Genomic DNA, 20,678 nt, shown 5'->3' with positions numbered 1-20,678 from the left:
GAGCAACCATATTCACCTCACGGTTGATAACTTTCAGTCGACTTTTGCTTTCAACATCAGCAAAAATCATCAAGGTGGAATTGACCTGGGGGTATCCATCATCACTGTCTTCCTTGTCCTCAACTTTGTCCGACTCCTTTTCCTTATCTTTGGGTTGTTTGCCCTGGAACTGCTGGATCAAGAGCCGACACTGTCGAGTGGTATGTTTCGGGTAAATGAGCTTACCCTCTTCATCTTTCTTGGTGTGGATGTGACATGGCAAATCCAACACATCATTTCCGTCTTGGTCTTTAACTTTCTTGGGGTTCCAAGGCCCTTTGGGTTTCCCCTTAAACTTTCCTTGAGTTACAGCCAAGGCTTCCCCAGGAGCAGCTGGCTCGGCTTTCCGCTTCTGTTTCCGATTGGAATTTCCTCCTCCGGTTTCTTGGGCGACTGACTTGTGCTTGCCACTCCGGAGTCGATCCTCATCTTCACCATTAGCGTACTTGGTGGCAATCTCCATCATCCGATTCAGAGACATGTCTCCGGTTCGACCGAATTTCAGATTCAGTTCTCTGTACTTGACGCCTTCTTTGAAGGCACAGACTGCTTGGTGATCAGGCACATTCTCTACCGTGTGATGTAACGTGATCCATCTCTGGATGTAATCCCTCAAAGTTTCATTCGGCTTCTGCACGCAAGACCGCAGTTCCGTCAGCCCTGCCGGTCGCTTGCATGTTCCTTCAAATGTGGTGACAAACACTCGGGCGAGATCTTCCCAAGTGTAAATGCTGCTGGGTGCTAACTGATTCAGCCACGCTCTGGCCGAGCCCTCCAACATGAGAGGCAGGTGCTTCATGGCCACTTCATCATTGCCACCGCCAATCTGGACAGCCACTCGGTAGTCTTCAAGCCAAGTATCGGGCTTGGACTCACCAGTGAACTTACTGACTCCAGTCGCCAACCTGAAGTTGGGAGGAATCACAGCAGCCCTGATGGCTCTACTAAAGCACTCAGGCCCCGAAACATGTACTCTGCTGCTGGTAGGTGCATCTCTGTCGTGACCTTCTCGATGAGCTCTGTTCCTGTCGACCAAACCTTGAACGAGAATTGATCTCGCATCAAAGCCTGGTTCCCTGGGGTCGACTAGAATCCTTCGCCCAACAGTATGAGGGCGCCTGTCATCCTGCTGCCGAGGCACATACGATCCACTCCTCGGGGGAGGGGTGGGCACTCGACGTCGATCGTCACGAACGAATCAGTGATCATACTGCTCACGGTTTCTGTACTGATCACGCCGGTCCCCACGTCCCTCACGCCTCGGGGGCGATCTTGGGCTATGAGCCGACTGGACTGTGTCTGCAGCAATGGATCTGCTATGATTCCTGTTCCGCGGCTGAGAAACAGCGGAATTCTGGTCTCCTGCTGCCCGGAGTAACGCTCTGATCTGCAGCAAGCCTCTGCCAGCGTCTGACTGGGAAGGATGAATCGACTCTGCTATACGGGCTGCAGCTGCTAAATTCTGAATCGGAGTTCGATATACCTGCAGGGGTGGAAAGAGCTAACGTCGACTGGATTCTGGAACCTGTTGTCGCGCACGCTCGTCGAGTGCTCGCTGGAGGTTCTCCAGTCGAGTGCGCTCAGCCAAGTTTGCCAGGCGCGCGTCCTCCAAGGCACGAGCCTTGGGGGTTTCTCCACCGACAGGAGTGTGCAGTGCATCCATGTTTCGGCGACGAAGTTCTTCTCTCTGCAGTGACGTGAGAGGCTCGGGGAGATATTCCTCATGGGGATGCGACGGGTCGCCTCCACCTGCGCCTCCGTCGGTGCGGGGAAAACCTGGAGGACTGCGCGGTCCATCGACCATCAGAACCTCCGCCGCCGGATCACTATTGTCGCACTCGGATGCGGTCTCTATGGAGCCAGTCGACAGGTCAAATAGGCCGTAGAGGGATTCGTCGGGCTCGATCGCCGCGACTTCAGGGGTGGCCGACTGGCGTGCCACCGCGTGTCTCACCCACCACTGCAGTCTCGACCGACCGGAGCGCTTGCGCTGGCAGGAAACAGGGAGGGAGGACAACACAGGGGCCGACCGATAATGGGTCAACGGTTGCCGCAAGAGGACGCCGCGAACGCACGTGCAAAAGTGCGTTGCCCCGCGGACAGGGAGTGCGTCGACGTCGAGCGGAGCCTCCTGAAGCCAAGCGGACTCGTCGGCGATGAACGTGAGTGCGCCGAGACGGATCTCGCGACCCTCCACCAAAACTCCACCAGAAACCATGATGATTTGGATCGGAAAAGATCGCAACTCCTCCAACAAATCGCTAAGACACCACCCCACGGTGGGCGCCAACTGTCATGGTTCTAGGTCTGACAGTAGTGTAGGGGGGTAGGTATGGAGAGGTGAGATCTTAGCTATGGAGTAGTTGTAAGCACACGAGGTTTATGAGTTCAGGCCCTTCTCGGAGGAAGTAATAGCCCTACGTCTCGGAGCCCGGAGGCGGTCAACTGGATTATGTGTGTATGAATTATAGGGGTGCGCACCCTCTACACTGAGGAGGGGGTGGCTTATATAGAGTTCGCCAGACCCCTCCGGCCCTCAGTTATGCATGGTTTTAAGTACATTAAGGTCGGGCATTACTAGTAACGCCCCTAATAAAGTGCTATGATGACCATAAAAGCTACTTAATGACCGACCGTTAGCGTGCGGAGTGACTTTAGGTCTCCTGGCCGTCGAGTGGTTGGATCTTGGTCGAGTGATTGCTTCTTGGTCGAGTGTCTTTGAGTCTGTCGAGTGGAACACCTCCAAGTCGATTGAAAGGTGATTTCTTCTAGAGATGTCCTTGGGTAGGGCAGTTAGGACAGGTCCATGACCCTACCCTAGGTACATAGCTTCATCAATTACCGAACCTACAATTTCGATGGAACACTTTGAAAGTTCTGGGGAGGAGAACAATGAAGTTCCTATTAGGAGCAAGAGACAAAGGACTGCAAAGTCCTTTGGTGATGATTTTCTTATGTACCTCATAGATGACACTCCCAGTTCTATTTCAGAGGCCTATGCATCTGAAGATGCTGACTACTGGAAGGAAGCAGTTCGTAGCGAGATGGATTCCATCTTGGCGAATGAAACTTGGGAGATAACTGATCGTTCTTATGGGTGCAAACCTATAGGATGCAAATGGGTATTCAAGAAGAAGCTTAGGCCTGATGGTACTATTGAAAAGTACAAGGCTCGGCTCATGGCTAAGGGATATACCCAAAAGGAAGGTGAAGACTTCTTTGATACTTACTCACCTGTGGCTCGACTGACCACTATTCGAGTTCTACTTTCACTAGCTGCCTCGCATGGTCTTCTCGTTCATCAAATGGATGTTAAGACTGCTTTCCTAAATGGAGAGTTGGACGAGGAAATCTATATGGAACAACCAGATGGGTTTGTAGTAGATGGTCAGAAAGGAAAAGTGTGCAAGTTGTTGAAGTCTTTATATGGACTCAAGCAAGCACCTAAACAGTGGCATGAGAAGTTTGAAAGAACTTTAACAGCCGCAGGCTCTGTTGTAAACGAAGCTGACAAATGTGTGTACTATCGCCATGGTGGGGGCGAGGGAGTTATCCTTTGCTTGTATGTTGACGGCATACTGATTTTTGGAACAAATCTGAATGTTATTAAGGAGGTCAAGAATTTCCTATCTCGCTGTTTTGAGATGAAGGATTTAGGAGTGGCTGATGTCATTCTGAACATTAAGTTGTTGAGAGACGATGATGGTGGGATTACATTGCTTCAATCTCACTATGTGGAAAAGATCTTGAGTCGCTTTGGCTATAGTGACTGCAAGCCCTCTCCAACACCTTATGATGCAAGTGTGTTACTTCAAAAGAATCGAAAAATTTCTAGAGACCAATTGAAGTATTCTCAGATTATTGGCTCGCTTATGTACTTAGCTAGTGCTACAAGACCTGACATCTTTTTCGCTGTTAGCAAACTGAGTCAGTTTGTCTCAAAACCAGGAGATGTGCATTGGAAAGCTCTAGAAAGAGTTTTGCGTTATTTGAAAGGCACTGCGAATTATGGAATTCACTACACCGGGCACCCAAAGGTGCTTGAAGGATATAGTGACTCAAACTGGATCTCAGATGCTGATGAGATAAAGGCCACGAGCGGTTATGTATTCACTCATGGAGGTGGCGCTGTTTCTTGGAAGTCTTGCAAGCAAACCATCTTAATGAGGTCAACAATGGAAGCAGAACTCACAACACTAGATACAGCTACGGTCGAAGCAGATTGGCTTCGCCAGCTCTTGAATGACTTCCCGGTTGTTGAGAAACCTGTACCGGGTATCCTTATGAACTGCGACAATCAAACTGTGATCACGAAAGTGAGCAGCTCAAAGGATAATATGAAGTCATCAAGACATGTTCAGAGAAGATTAAAGTCTGTCAGGAAAATGAAAAACTCCGGAGTTATTACATTGGATTATATCCAAATGTCTAAAAATATGGCAGATCCTTTTACTAAGGGTCTATCACATAATGTGATAGATAATGCATCGAGAGAGATGGGTATGAGACCCACAATATGAGTTGTTCACAGTGGTAACCTATTCTTTGTGATCGGAGATCCCGTGAATTAGATGTGGAAGACAAGTTGTTGGTCAACTGAGAGGAGAGTATCCTTACTATTCACAATACCACTCCATGAAGATGCAATACTCTCCTAATCTGCATGGCAGGTTGATGTATATCTTAATGTGTTCTAAGTGGCTTATTTAAGCAGAGATGTTATACTGCAGAACATCTTTCGAAGAACACACCTATATGAGTCTGATTGTCAAACATCGCAATCTATGAGAGTAGGGTTCTCTCTAGTAAACTCATGAAAGGTCACGGAGTATGACGCATAAGCTCCACCCACGGGGAAGACCCATAGTAGCCACGTATCGGTCAAGGCTTTATGTGAAGCTAGATTCGCAGAAATCTTGCAGTTCAAAGCCCAGTCCACTGTTCAAGTTGCTTACTAGTGTAGCATAGAGTTCTAGGTGGAAGTTCAACTTAACAGTCTCCACTGCAGTACCGGTATATAAAACAATGTTTTGGAACCAAAGGCAAATTTCTGTGTGCCTCTGGGATCTGGTGGGGGTTTGATGGAATTTAGTCTATTTTGGGCAGCCCAATAACTATTTTAGAAATTCCTAATAAATCCTAGAGGCCCACTTAGCCAATTTGTGCAAGGCAAGGGATACTACTAAAGTTTAGTCCCACATTGCTAGTTTAGTGGGAGTTGGACCTCCTTATAAGGGAGGTTCTTTCCCCACTTGTACGAGCATGAGAACAAGAGAGATATTCACGCACGCTCCTCCTCCGTCGCCTGCCTCGCCACGCCACGCCACGCCTCGTCACGATGCAACGCGGGGAGGGAATGAGCCGAGCCGATATCTAAATTTTTGCCACACACTACGGGTATACGAAAGGTCACACGGAAGCTGAAAAGATTTTTGCGAAGTGGAGTTCGAATGCGAACGGTGCAACCCTTCGGCTGCTGGCTGTTCGTTTCGCCTCCCGTCGCTGCCCTCTTGCCTCCTTCTCTTGCGCCTATAAAAGGGAGGTATCTCCTCCCAGAGAGACGCACCAGAACTACTCCTTTCCTCTCCATCGGTTCCATCTCTGAGCTGCTGCTGTCTTCCTCATCCCGGCTTGCGGCGTGCACCGCATGTCGGGACAGTAGGCCTCCGAGACCGCACCTTTTGAGTCCTGTACGGGGGAAGGGTGATAAGGTTTTTGGGGAGCGCTCTACGCGACTACTGGCCTCCTGTAGCTGCCCTCCCGCATCCTTCTCTTGCGCCTATAAAAGGGAGGTTGCTCCTCCCAGAGAGACGCACCAGAACTACTCCTTTCCTCGCCATCGGTTCCATTTCTGAGCTGCTGCTGTCTTCCTCATCCCGGCTTGCGGCGTGCACCGCATGTCAGGACCGTAGGCCTTCGAGACCGCACCTTTTGAGTCCTGTACGGGAGAAGGGTGATAAGGTTTTTGGGGCGCGCTCTGCGCGACTACTAGCTTCTTCATCATGGACTCCGACGACTACTTCCCCGACGTCGACTACCTCAGCAACGACATGGCTGGAGAGGATGTCGACCCCAAGTCCAGTGCTTCTGCTGCTGCTGTCCCGTATGTGTTCTTCTTCTTTCTGTTAGATGTCCTGCCATAGTTTCTCGTACTAGTACTTGCCCTACATGTGTTAGGTTCTACTCCATATATGCAACATGATCTAGTGACTGTCCTAGATGTGTTCAGTTCAAGTTCATATATGAAAATGCTATTTACTTGTTCTCCGTCAGGTTGCATGACTTGCTTTATCGCGGCTATATTAGTCATGCTTTATCTAATATTTCTGTTAATAAAATCATTTGGTAAATTGCTCATATTTCCAACAGGTTGACTTGGAAACGTATCTGTAGCATGTACGTGGATACTGCTCCTCTTCCTATTTTTCCTCCATGGTTTCCACGTCCCATTATTTCTTCAAAGGCATCCATGATATTCTTTTGCACGTTGGTTAGAAAACAAACAAATCTTTTCTAGTTTTGTGCGTGCATGCACTTGCATGGTCTCCTTTAAACCAGCAACGCTCTCACATTTAACATGCACTCTTTCTTTATGTAGAACTGGCATAAATCCTGGACCACATAGAATACGCAAGGTTCCATCTTTTCCTTTGCTAAGATGTGTCATCACCTTCATAATTTGTTCATCCTTGTCTCGGTTAACTTTTCTTGTCACTCATGGATTTGTGAACTAGGGTTCATGAAGGAGAAGAGACATTGGGGAAAAATCTAGGGTCTTCTACCGATCCCCTTCTCACCTCCCTTCATTTATATTTTTGTTCTTTTAGAATGTAGTCCTCATGTCCTTACATAATTACAACTCACATCAACACTCCCCCTCAAGATGGGGTGAATATATCATACAGACCCATCTTGCTACAGAAAATAGAGAATGATTTCTCATGTAGACCTTTTGTAGGTATATCCGCTACTTGACTAGATGAACTTACATAAGGCATACATATTATCCCTCTATCCATTTTCTCTTTGATAAAGTGACGATCAATTTCCACATGTTTGGTTCTATCATGTTGCATTGGGTTATTTGCAATATCAATGGCGGCCTTGTTATCACAACATAGCATCAGTGGTGATTCCTTGAACAACCCTAGTTCTGTCAGTAATATCTTTAACCATAATACCTCACATACACCATGTGCCATAGATCGAAACTCAGCCTCTGCCGTGGATCTAGCCACAACAGTTTGCTTCTTGCTGCGCCATGAAACTAAATTCCAACCAACGAAGGTACAATACCCAGATGTTGATCGTCGATCATCCAGTGAGCCTGCCCAATCTGCATCAGTATAACACTCAACCTGGAGGTTTCCCTGATGACTGTACAGTAAACCCTTTCCAGGACACCCCTTCAAATAGCGTAGGATTCGAGTCACGGCATCCATATGATATGATCTTGGGTCATGCATGAATTGGCTCACTACACTAACAGCAAACGCAATATCTGGTCGAGTATGAGACAGGTAAATGAGCTTACCGACTAATCTTTGATAGCATTCACGGTCCACGGGTTTTCCTGAATCACTCATCAGGCAATGGTTTTGCTCGATTGGGGTTGCAGCTGGACGACACCCAAGCATACCTGCCTCTTGTAGTAGGTCTAGGACATATTTTCTTTGGGAAAGGAACATACCTTTTGTTCCTCTAGATACTTCTATCCCAAGAAAATATCTCAAGTGTCCCAAATCCTTGACTTCAAATTCTCGCGCAAGATGATGTTTTAAGTGAACAATTTCCTCTTGGTCATCACCTGTGATAACAATGTCATCCACATATACAATGAGGACGACAACCTTGCTCATTCTGCGTTTGTAAAACATGGTGTGATCTGCATTGCTCTGAGTGTACCCAATTCTCAACATAACACGCCGAAACCTATCAAACCAGGCCCTCGGCGATTGTTTGAGCCCGTACAAGGAGCGACGTAAGCGAAGTACCTTTCTAGTAACATAGCCGGACTCGAACCCTGGTGGCATCTCCATATACACTTCTTCTTGAAGGTCACCATGAAGAAAGGCATTTTTTACATCCATCTGGTGAATGTTCCAGTTCAAGTTTGCTGCACATGATATGAGTGTTCTAACAGAATTCTTGCTACAGGTGCAAATGTTTCCTCATAATCAATTCCATATGTTTGGGTATATCCCTTTGCCACAAGGCGAGCTTTATATCTATCCACTTTACCCTCCGGGGTATGCTTAATGTTGAAAACCCACTTGCAACCTACAGGTTGTTTACCCTATGGTAGATCCACAAGCTCCCAGGTTTTGTTCTTTTCCAAAGCTCGCATCTCTTCAAGCATTGCTTCCCTCCACTTTGGATCCTCCTTGGCTATGTCGAAGTTAGTAGGTATGGATGTGGAATCTAGAGATGTAATGAAGCTCTGAAAGGATGGGCTACAATGTTTGTAGGTGATGAAATTGGCTATGTTGTGTTTATAACCAACATCGTAGTCTTTTAGGTGTGGAGGAAGATTTGAGGTTCTAGTTGGTTTTCTCAAGGCAATGGGTAAATTACCTCGCGGAACAGATGTCGACAATTGGTTATCACTCTCACCCATGGTGCTAGTAGGAGCAATAGGACTAGGAGAGTGATCATCGGTGCCTGGGTCATCATGTGCTGAGTGATCAACATTCTATGAAGGTGATAATGAATCTCCTGTTGCATCTTGCATGTCTCCATGACCAGAATTGTTACTCTCCTCATGATTTATCTCATCCCCATGTCCAGGAATATTATTATCAAGAGCAGAAGCATCTGGAGTAGGGACAAGTATTGATCCAATAAGGGTGCCTCCACCACTGCTCTCCCCCTCTTGTCCTACTTCAGGTGGGGATAGAGCAATGCCAGTGTCATTGGCTGATCCAAGATAATAAGGTTCATGTTCACGAAAGGTCACATCCATACTCACAAAGAATCGACATTCAGAGGGACACCAACACCTATAGCCCTTTTGAGAAGGAGAATAGCCCACAAAGACACATTTGATGCCATGAGGATCTAATTTCCCAACAGAATTTCGATAATCATGCACAAAAGAAACACAACCAAATACCTTTGGAGGTACCACAAAATCATTTGTGTTCAAAAGACACGCAGCTGGAGTCTTAAACTCAAGAGTGAGTAGAGGCATACGATTTATTAAATATGTTGTTGTTTTTATTGCCTCCCCCAAAGAAACTTAGGGACATTCATGGTGAACATGAGTGAATGAGCAACTTCAAGTAAATGCCTATTCTTACGTTCTGCAACACCATTCTGTTCTGGTGTATTGACGCATGTAGTTTGATGTTCAATGCCATGTGATGCAAGGAACTATCCAAACTCCATGTTAACATATTCAGTACCGTTGTCAGAACGTAAGGTTTTTATAATTGTTCCAAACTGGTTTTGAATGAGAGCACACAAATCTTTGAAAACAGGGAACACATCACTTTTACGCTTCAAAAGGTAAAGCCAAGTGTAACGACTAAATCCATCAATGAAGTCACAAACCACCGATGTCCAGAAACAGAATAAACCTCACAGGGGCCCCAAACATCAGAATGTATTACTTCAAATGATTTATGACTTCGCAAACCCCTGCTAGGATAGGTACCCCTTGTATGTTTTGCTAATTCACATGCGTCGCATACAAGGGATTCTCTAGAACACAAGTTAAAGAGAGAGGGATAAATACATGACATGGCAGCAAAAGAGAGGTGTCCCAATCTTCGGTGATGAAGTAACAATTCTTGAGTAGGAGACATGCAGGTTGCAAGAGCAATTTCATCTCCCCCTTCATCAAGATAGTAGAGTCCCTCATGCATGGTCCCAGTCCCGAGAACTCTCCCTGTCCCAAGCTCCTGAAAAACACAACAGGTAGGATCAAACCAACATCTACACTTGAGAGCACTAGTGATGGAGCTAACTGATAATAGGCTGATAGGAAATTTAGGAACATGCAGAACTGGGGATAAGGACAATGTCTTGGTACACTGGACAGTTCCACGTCCTGTAATAGGTGCCATGGAACCATCAGCAACACGAACTTTGTCCTTACCAGAGGTAGGTGTGTAGGAAGTAAACAAGTTTGAGGCACCTGTCATGTGGTTAGTAGCTCCAGTATCAATTATCCATGGTTTTGACTGGGCTTGGTGGGATTCCATACCTTGGGTGATGGCATTAAAGCTAGAATCAACTTTGGAGGAACCTTGGGACGAAGATGAGCCTTCAGAGAATTTGAGCTTGGATTTGAAATCCTCAAGAGCTTGCATATCTACCACATGTAGTTCCCTTGCAGATGCATTGTAATTAGCTTGTCTTTTGTTTGAACCCCGAGCTCCCCCTAGCTGAGATCTCCCTTTATCCCACCAAGGTGGATAACCATGCAACTCAAAACACTCACCCTTGGTGTGTCCTTTTCTCTTGCAATGGTCACAAAGCAATTTGCTTTTATCCACCTTACCAAAGGAATTTGTAGCACGGCGAGGTTGTATGGATAATGCAGCACGAGCATCTGCACGCTCCTGACCATCCTCCTTCGGTTGTGCCAAACGAGTCTCCTCCTCAATCATGCTAGAAATAATATCATCAAGACTAGGCCACTCAGGCATTCCAAATATCAATTGACGACGGAGGTTTAGTTCCTGGTCTAGGCCATCAAGAAAGAGCTTGCTCACAAACGACTCAAACCACACATGATGAATTGCCAAGTCATCCTTGTCAACAGGTTCAAAAGGGTGATGATAATGTAAGTTTCTATATAATTTTTTACTTCACCTGGATACTCTGTTACAGATCTTGAGCGCTGCTTCAAATTAGTTAACTCATGCATGATATGGGTGGCTTGCATTTTATTTGTTTTCCCTGCAAATTGTTTCTTCAAAGATGACCGGACCTCACAAACAGTGTCCATGCCTTCCACTTGTTCTCTTATTTTTGGTTCCATACTTCCAACAGCCATACTAGTACTTTATCATTGATTTGTTTCCTGCCCGCACCGCCTTTCTCCAAACTTTCTTCACTCCCAACAAGTAAATAATCATACTCATTGGCGCTCAAAATCAATTTGGCATGGCGTGCCCAACTGATGTAGTCACCAGGTCCTGATAGTTTGACTGGATTTGGCTCAAGTGTATGCTTAACTGGCTCAGCAGCCTGCTGGTGCTTAAGCAGTTTGCTAAATATTTCATACATCTTATCAACACTAGAATCCCCTGTTTTTCTGTACTTGGATCTCCCATGGTTCAGTGAGCAAGAATATATTCCAACACTAGTACTTGGTTCTTCTTATCAAATACGTGCAGCACAAAGAGGAACCAACTAGTACGGCTCAACAATGTGCCAAAGAGTACGGCAATTACTTCGGATTGCAACACTAGCAAATAGTATTATTTAATCCGGCCAGCTGACCACCAAAGCAGCTCCAGGCAACACTGATTCTTCTTCTAAAGCAATAAAAAACACAGAAGCTCAAGGAGTCCGAGAGTCAAGTTGGGGACGAACTAGACCTGCTCACGGCGCCGGATGGCAGGAGAGAAAAAATTAGCTTGTAGCGGGGAGGGAGTCTAGACGCCCAGGCTCTATTCAATTCAACTGGTAGCTGCAGGAGCCTCCCCGGTTGTACTTGATTCAGGCAGAATCGAGGTCGCTTCCCGACACCTACAACAAAGCCAGCAGCAGAAGCACCTCCAACAATAGGAGCGACACAGCACCGCACCGCACCGACGACCAAAATCAATCGAAATCACAGGAGAACCACACAGGATTCGTCCCGCCCTGATACCATCTTGTCACTCATGGATTTGTGAACTAGGGTTCATGAAGGAGAGGAGACATTGGGGAAAAATCTGGGGTCTTCTACCGATCCCCTTCTCACCTCCCTTCATTTAGATTTTTGTTCTTTTACAATATAATCCTCATGTCCTTACATAATTACAACTCACATCAACAACTTTCTTTCCGACATCCGCCTCGTCCACATGCATTGTCGCTGCCTCATTCGTAATATCCTCCGTTCGCACCCCTTTGTCGACGACTGCCGAAGTTGCCTGCAACCGCTTGTCATTGACCGACGTACTCACCATGACTTGTGTACTAGTCATGTTTGCAGTAGGGCATGCCACATCAATGGTTGTTTCTACTGCTTCGGCGAAGTCCTTTCTCCTTTTCTTTTCTCTTTCTTTTCCATTTGACCTAGGCATAGTTTTGATCTTGTGATGAATATCTTTGTGTGTGTATTGGTTGTGTGCATCCTAGTCGTGTAGTGGCTGGCTGTGTGCTCGTTGTATTTTGTACATCTGCTTGTGTTTCAATATGAATTAATGAAAAATACTCTATCAAAACAAATACCGCTGTTCAAGGTTGAAAAGGCAAGGATCTCAACCGAGCTTGCTCGTTCATTAAAAAAAAAAACTTAACTTGCAAGTCGGCAATACCGCAGCAAAAGCTTTGGGTCGCGATGCCATATTGCATTCGGCCGGCGACGGCCAAGGCCAACCCGTTTCCCCCGGCCCCAGCAAAGGAACGAATGAAGCCGCACGGAAGAGCGATGATTGCAGCGCCGCAGTGCAACCCAACATAAATAAACCCCGGCACCGGCAGTGGTACTTGCTGCTTTCACTTGATTTAACTCCGGTACGGTACCATTCACATTCAGTGACAAGCACCAACTCTCGCAATGAGTAGACAGCGCAGCAGCGAATCGCGAGCGGCAGTAGCCAAATCACATCTTATCAGAGCCTTATCTCACCCAGTAGTAGCACCCACAGCCAACTCCCTACCACATGACGCCCACATGCCTGCGCCTGCGTGCGACGCATCTATCATCCGGCCACGCAGCCCCCTGCGCTCGGCGCCGTGCACGCGCACCCAATCCGCGTGGTACCGCCCCGACGCCCTACCACTCCTACTCCGCCGCGCCAGCCACGCGCAACCACCGCCACCACCAATCCACCACCATCTCCTCTCCCCAGCCATCGCCGTCGCGGCCCGGCACGTACGTACACCGGGTACATGTCGACGCATAGGTAGGTACGGTGACCCGCCTCCCACCGACCCGAACACTTCGCCGTGTGCGGCTTAGCTTACCAAGTTAAACACGGTGCACGCCGCATGCCCACAAGACGCTACACGACGGACGGCGCGCACAACTGTAGTAGCCGCGAATGGACGGGCGAGGACCACGGCGCACGGCCATGGCATCGGCGTCGGCGTCGGCAACGGGCCAGAGGCAGTAAAAACGCGTCGACAGTACACATCGTAAGATTTGTGACCAAGGGACATGTGCATTAGCAAATTGATGATACGGCACGGCGAGCGCAGGCGTCCGTGCACCGGACCGGACCGGCCGGCCGGCCTGAGCGCGCGCAGGGGCATTTGATCTACGCTACGGCCTACGGACGTATGTACGTGCCCACAAGATCTACCATTAGGGGGCCGCGGAGTTGGAGGACGACGAGAGGCGGTCCCGGCTTGGAGGCTTGGAGGCTTGCTCCAAGTTTTCTCGGTGGGTTCGTTGGCGCTTCACGTGCTGCCGCTTTCCCTGCGCTGCGAGAGAGACGCCGCGGCTAACCGGTGGCACAAACCAAGGCCTCACCCACCTGATAATCACTCGGCCAGCGGAGGCCATGACACATGCCTTTCATGTTCCGTCTCATTACGATAATTCAGGGACAAGGAGACTCGAGATGATCAGTAAGTTTTTCTGGCGTCAAGCCGAAGATCGTTTGGTAAGCTTAAGCTAGCACAGGATGATCATTTGTTGACGTGGGATAGTGAATAGGCGATTCATTTGCAGGTTACGAAATAAATCAGCAGACTGTAGGCCCGTGTGTTACGGACGCTACGCTTTTGGTGTCGGCGAAAGAGAAGGTGGTGGATGGTGACCTGTTTTTGAGGCCATGCCGCTGAGCAATCTAGCTACAACCAAAAGTTCCGAATCTTAATTTCTTACTATTTCGGAATCTAGCCACTGTTAAGGACAGCATGACTGTGCAGAGACCGAAATCAGGCAACGCTGGGCATAATTCCCTTGGAGAGAATCACTCCCTGCCGGCCCTTGTCAGTGCGTACAAGTAGAACAACCGCACATGCACCGGGAACATCACAAGCTGCACAGCAAATGCTCCTACCAATCATATCTGATATAACACTCAGATCAGACCAAGGTTACATCGACATGGCGATTTTGATGCATGAACATGCAGCATACGCCGTCCCCACTCTTTCAACACTTTGTACATGGTCGGTTTCAAGCAAAGCACAAGAAAATAAATTACGTACAATGAGTATATTCTTGAGACGATGGCCTCCACCGCGCTTACACTCTGACTATACACATTCCATGATATCTGAACCGTGTGCCTCCATTCTCCAATTTTCCGTCCAGCAGAGGTTCAGTCGTTCCTTGAGCCTTGCCTCGTGCTACGTCTGAATGGTGAACCTACCCACATTTAGTTAATTATTTTGCTATCTCCTCAAGCCTTCTGAGTATCTCCTTGGTGTTGGGCCGGAGCGACGGCGAAGGGCTGCAGCACGCCGTGGCCAGCTCGAAGAACGCGTTCAGCTTCTTCTCGTTCCCCGACTTCCTGCTCTGCCTGACGAGGTCGGAGCTGAAGGCGTCGGAGATCTTCCTCTCGAGCACCAGGTTCTTGAACGACGCCGGCAGGAAGATGTCGCGGGAGCTGGGCGCGCGGTCGTCGTCGCCGGCGGGCTCCTTCTGCGCGAGCATCTCCAGCAGCACCACGCCCAGGCTGTACACGTCGCTCTCCCTGGTGGCGTCCCTCATCTTGACCAGCTCCGGCGCCTTGTACCCCTGCGCCGCCGACGCCTCCAGCATCTCGTGGGCGCCGCCGGTGTTGAGCAGGAGGTAGAGGCCGTAGTCCGAGATCCTGCACTCGTAGCTGGCGTCGAGGAGGATGTTGCTCGTCTTGAGGTTGCCGTGGATGATCGGCTTCTCCATCCCCGTGTGCAGGTGGTCGAGCCCCTTGGCGATGCACACGGAGAGCTTGCAGATCAGGCTCCATCTCTGCGAGTCGGCGATCCCCTCTGTGAAAATGGCAGCACACAGGCAGACTATCATCAGCTACCATCACAACAAATGCCAATATTATGAATGCATGGTTTTGGCTTGAAAAGACTGCACATGTGTGCATGTGCCTTCAATTAAGGCACAACAATGACTATGTTCACTACTGTTTGACAGACGACTATACAGCACTAACCACTGTTTTAACTGAGCAACACACTGGACTGATTGTGTGCCCCAATGATCACGATTGTGAAGGGTGATCTAATGACCTTATGTAACATTAATGGCCAGGACCATTGCTTCAGGACAGTGTCATGTGAGGTCTCAGGCTAACAACCAAAGCAGAGAAATGTTTCCTGCCTGGCCGCAGTAGGCAATAATAATAAGAACCAGCGAACATGAACTGGAAATAAGAAATGGACTCTGTACCATAACCAAACTGTGTAACACATTCCACATTGCCTCAAAAGTTGATACTGATTATCGAAAAAGAAAGTTGAAACTGATGGCCCAAATGATTTTTGTTTAGTGAAAGCTGCTGATCTGCCTTTTTGGAGTCTTCGAACTCGCTTCGCAACCACGCCATGCTTTTCCCTTTGTGACGAAATGTAATTGCATAATGTTTCATGTGTGATCTCGTCGCAACAAATAGAATTAAGAAAAAGTTTCATTTGCGGTGTGGGCTCATGTGCACTTTTGACGTAGCAAAATTGTGCATTTGTACGAATCAGGATGAACATGTCGACCAAAGCAAGAGTGAGTGATGCGCATGCACTGACCTTGCAAGAATCGGTGGAGCGAGCCGGCGGCGTAGAAGGGTGCACGAGCAGCTTCTCGCCCCTGGGCCCGACGTACACGGCGCGGAGCGGCACGAGGTTCGGGTGGCTGACGGCGCCGATCCGGCGCGCGGCGGCGGCGGCCTCGTCGGCGCCCACGGCGCACGCGGGCCGCACGAACCGGAGCAGCACGGCCGTCTCCCCGGAGCGCATGGCGGCGCGGGTAGAGCGTGCTGTGCGACGACTTGGCCACCACCTCCCCAGGCGCCTCGAGGATGGCGGCCACCGACAGGCCCTCGCCGCCGGGGAACCTGACGAGCGCGTCGGCGCCGCCGTACCCGCCGCCGTGGCCGTGCGGGCCGCCGACCCCGAGGCGGTCGGCGATGGGGCCGAGGTAGGGCTGCAGCGCGCCGAGGCGGTCGGCGATGGGCGCGAAGTAGGGCAGCAGGGTGGTCCGGGTGGCATTGCCGCGGCGGCGGAGGCAGTCCGGGACGCGGAACGGGAGGCGGTCGAGGCGCAGGCCGCGGAGGCGCGGGCGGAGGTAGCGGTAGAGCAGGTAGGCGAGGAGCACGGCGAGGATGGGGAGCAGGATGGAGTTGGTCCGCCCCTTGTGCACCGGCTCGTCCGAGGCCCCGTCCGCCGCCGCCGGCTCCATGTACGTACGCCGGTTCTTGGAATGAACGGAAAGGCGAAAGCAGTGGTGGTGGGGCTCGTGGCTCGGCTCGCCCAGGATTCGAGGCAAAGCCCCTCGCTTTGGCGTGCGCTTTGCTCGGTTGGCTTGGGCTCGGGGTGGTGGAGCCGTGGAGGAAACTGCCGGGAGGAGGAGGAGGAGGAGGATGGCTTGAGATTCCTATCGTGTGGAGGTTTTTATCATCGTCGACCAACCAGTGAGCAGTGTGGGAGAGTGAGGGCTACTGAGGAGGAGGAGGAGGAGGCCGGCCGGGTGGCTTCCAGTCCAGTGAGTCCAGCCTCCGTCGCCTTTGGCCTTTTTTCTGTTGGAGATTAGCGTTAAAGTGGGGGGGTTGGTAGGTAGAGGACCGACCCTAGGTAGGTGCACTGCGGTGTGGTGTGCTGTGCATGGCCATTTCCTCCGTTGAGAATCGGTGAGCACAGTGGCAGCGGCAGTTGGGAGGGGTAGGAGTAGGAGTAGGAGGGTCGCCGGGACCCTGGCTGGCCTGGACTGGAAGGTGCCTGAAGTAAACAAGTTTGAGGCACCTGTCATGTGGTTAGTAGCTCCAGTATCAATTATCCATGGTTTTGACTGGGCTTGGTGGGATTCCATACCTTGGGTGATGGCATTAAAGCTAGAATCAACTTTGGAGGAACCTTGGGACGAAGATGAGCCTTCAGAGAATTTGAGCTTGGATTTGAAATCCTCAAGAGCTTGCATATCTACCACATGTAGTTCCCTTGCAGATGCATTGTAATTAGCTTGTCTTTTGTTTGAACCCCGAGCTCCCCCTAGCTGAGATCTCCCTTTATCCCACCAAGGTGGATAACCATGCAACTCAAAACACTCATCCTTGGTGTGTCCTTTTCTCTTGCAATGGTCACAAAGCAATTTGCTTTTATCCACCTTACCAAAGGAATTTGTAGCACGGCGAGGTTGTATGGATAATGCAGCACGAGCATCTGCACGCTCCTGACCATCCTCCTTCGGTTGTGCCAAACGAGTCTCCTCCTCAATCATGCTAGAAATAATATCATCAAGACTAGGCCACTCAGGCATTCCAAATATCAATTGACGACGGAGGTTTAGTTCCTGGTCTAGGCCATCAAGAAAGAGCTTGCTCACAAACGACTCAAACCACACATGATGAATTGCCAAGTCATCCTTGTCAACAGGTTCAAAAGGGTGATGATAATGTAAGTTTCTATATAATTTTTTTACTTCACCTGGATACTCTGTTACAGATCTTGAGCGCTGCTTCAAATTAGTTAACTCATGCATGATATGGGTGGCTTGCATTTTATTTGTTTCCCTGCAAATTGTTTCTTCAAAGATGACCGGACCTCACAAACAGTGTCCATGCCTTCCACTTGTTCTCTATTTTTGGTTCCATACTTTCCAACAGCCATACTAGTACTTTATCATTGATTTGTTTCCTGCCCGCACCGCCTTTCTCCAAACTTTCTTCACTCCCAACAAGTAAATAATCATACTCATTGGCGCTCAAAATCAATTTGGCATGGCGTGCCCAACTGATGTAGTCACCAGGTCCTGATAGTTTGACTGGATTTGGCTCAAGTGTATGCTTAACTGGCTCAGCAGCCTGCTGGTGCTTAAGCAGTTTGCTAAATATTTCATACATCTTATCAACACTAGAATCCCCTGTTTTTCTGTACTTGGATCTCCCATGGTTCAGTGAGCAAGAATATATTCCAACACTAGTACTTGGTTCTTCTTATCAAATACGTGCAGCACAAAGAGGAACCAACTAGTACGGCTCAACAATGTGCCAAAGAGTACGGCAATTACTTCGGATTGCAACACTAGCAAATAGTATTATTTAATCCGGCCAGCTGACCACCAAAGCAGCTCCAGGCAACACTGATTCTTCTTCTAAAGCAATAAAAAACACAGAAGCTCAAGGAGTCCGAGAGTCAAGTTGGGGACGAACTAGACCTGCTCACGGCGCCGGATGGCAGGAGAGAAAAAATTAGCTTGTAGCGGGGGAGGGAGTCTAGACGCCCAGGCTCTATTCAATTCAACTGGTAGCTGCAGGAGCCTCCCCGGTTGTACTTGATTCAGGCAGAATCGAGGTCGCTTCCCGACACCTACAACAAAGCCAGCAGCAGAAGCACCTCCAACAATAGGAGCGACACAGCACCGCACCGCACCGACGACCAAAATCAATCGAAATCACAGGAGAACCACACAGGATTCGTCCCGCCCTGATACCATCTTGTCACTCATGGATTTGTGAACTAGGGTTCATGAAGGAGAGGAGACATTGGGGAAAAATCTGGGGTCTTCTACCGATCCCCTTCTCACCTCCCTTCATTTAGATTTTTGTTCTTTTACAATATAATCCTCATGTCCTTACATAATTACAACTCACATCAACAACTTTCTTTCCGACATCCGCCTCGTCCACATGCATTGTCGCTGCCTCATTCGTAATATCCTCCGTTCGCACCCCTTTGTCGACGACTGCCGAAGTTGCCTGCAACCGCTTGTCATTGACCGACGTACTCACCATGACTTGTGTACTAGTCATGTTTGCAGTAGGGCATGCCACATCAATGGTTGTTTCTACTGCTTCGGCGAAGTCCTTTCTCCTTTTCTTTTCTCTTTCTTTTCCATTTGACCTAGGCATAGTTTTGATCTTGTGATGAATATCTTTGTGTGTGTATTGGTTGTGTGCATCCTAGTCGTGTAGTGGCTGGCTGTGTGCTCGTTGTATTTTGTACATCTGCTTGTGTTCAATATGAATTAATGAAAAATACTCTATCAAAACAAATACCGCTGTTCAAGGTTGAAAAGGCAAGGATCTCAACCGAGCTTGCTCGTTCATTAAAAAAAAAAACTTAACTTGCAAGTCGGCAATACCGCAGCAAAAGCTTTGGGTCGCGATGCCATATTGCATTCGGCCGGCGACGGCCAAGGCCAACCCGTTTCCCCCGGCCCCAGCAAAGGAACGAATGAAGCCGCACGGAAGAGCGATGATTGCAGCGCCGCAGTGCAACCCAACATAAATAAACCCCGGCACCGGCAGTGGTACTTGCTGCTTTCACTTGATTTAACTCCGGTACGGTACCATTCACATTCAGTGACAAGCACCAACTCTCGCAATGAGTAGACAGCGCAGCAGCGAATCGCGAGCGGCAGTAGCCAAATCACATCTTATCAGAGCCTTATCTCACCCAGTAGTAGCACCCACAGCCAACTCCCTACCACATGACGCCCACATGCCTGCGCCTGCGTGCGACGCATCTATCATCCGGCCACGCAGCCCCCTGCGCTCGGCGCCGTGCACGCGCACCCAATCCGCGTGGTACCGCCCCGACGCCCTACCACTCCTACTCCGCCGCGCCAGCCACGCGCAACCACCGCCACCACCAATCCACCACCATCTCCTCTCCCCAGCCATCGCCGTCGCGGCCCGGCACGTACGTACACCGGGTACATGTCGACGCATAGGTAGGTACGGTGACCCGCCTCCCACCGACCCGAACACTTCGCCGTGTGCGGCTTAGCTTACCAAGTTAAACACGGTGCACGCCGCATGCCCACAAGACGCTACACGACGGACGGCGCGCACAACTGTAGTAGCCGCGAATGGACGGGCGAGGACCACGGCGCACGGCCATGGCATCGGCGTCGGCGTCGGCAACGGGCCAGAGGCAGTAAAAACGCGTCGACAGTACACATCGTAAGATTTGTGACCAAGGGACATGTGCATTAGCAAATTGATGATACGGCACGGCGAGCGCAGGCGTCCGTGCACCGGACCGGACCGGCCGGCCGGCCTGAGCGCGCGCAGGGGCATTTGATCTACGCTACGGCCTACGGACGTATGTACGTGCCCACAAGATCTACCATTAGGGGGCCGCGGAGTTGGAGGACGACGAGAGGCGGTCCCGGCTTGGAGGCTTGGAGGCTTGCTCCAAGTTTTCTCGGTGGGTTCGTTGGCGCTTCACGTGCTGCCGCTTTCCCTGCGCTGCGAGAGAGACGCCGCGGCTAACCGGTGGCACAAACCAAGGCCTCACCCACCTGATAATCACTCGGCCAGCGGAGGCCATGACACATGCCTTTCATGTTCCGTCTCATTACGATAATTCAGGGACAA

The 20,678-nt window shown here is 49.5% G+C and overlaps 1 protein-coding gene and 1 pseudogene across 4 annotated transcripts; both read right to left on the bottom strand.

Annotated features, from left to right (window-relative positions):
* Positions 1–9,625: 9,625 nt before the first annotated feature.
* Positions 9,626–12,036, bottom strand: LOC123127906 (uncharacterized). Of its 3 annotated transcripts, none has more exons than XR_006462861.1 (2): positions 10,247–12,036; positions 9,626–9,941 (listed from the first exon to the last, which is right to left on the bottom strand). XR_006462861.1 is itself a non-coding variant. In XM_044547765.1 (2 exons), exons 1-2 carry the CDS (start codon positions 10,689–10,691, stop codon positions 9,898–9,900), a joined length of 558 nt encoding a protein of 185 aa, XP_044403700.1. In that variant the 5' UTR covers positions 10,692–10,845; the 3' UTR covers positions 9,626–9,897. The 3 variants fall into 3 exon arrangements, 1 of the variants encoding a protein (XP_044403700.1); XR_006462862.1 differs by lacking the exon at positions 10,247–12,036 and adding an exon at positions 10,139–10,192; XM_044547765.1 differs by having other exon boundaries at positions 10,178–10,845.
* A 2,165-nt stretch (positions 12,037–14,201) lies between these two features.
* On the bottom strand, positions 14,202–16,861 carry LOC123127905 (putative kinase-like protein TMKL1; annotated as a pseudogene). Its single transcript, XR_006462860.1, has 2 exons — positions 15,889–16,861; positions 14,202–15,126 (listed from the first exon to the last, which is right to left on the bottom strand). The product of XR_006462860.1 is annotated as a putative kinase-like protein TMKL1 (transcript).
* Positions 16,862–20,678: the final 3,817 nt, after the last annotated feature.

The sequence above is a fragment of the Triticum aestivum genome, chromosome 6A (assembly GCF_018294505.1).
Source record: "Triticum aestivum cultivar Chinese Spring chromosome 6A, IWGSC CS RefSeq v2.1, whole genome shotgun sequence".
Lineage (NCBI taxonomy): Eukaryota > Viridiplantae > Streptophyta > Magnoliopsida > Poales > Poaceae > Triticum > Triticum aestivum.
Note: the sequence above shows the minus strand (reverse complement) of the source record. Positions and strands in the feature narration are given on the sequence as shown.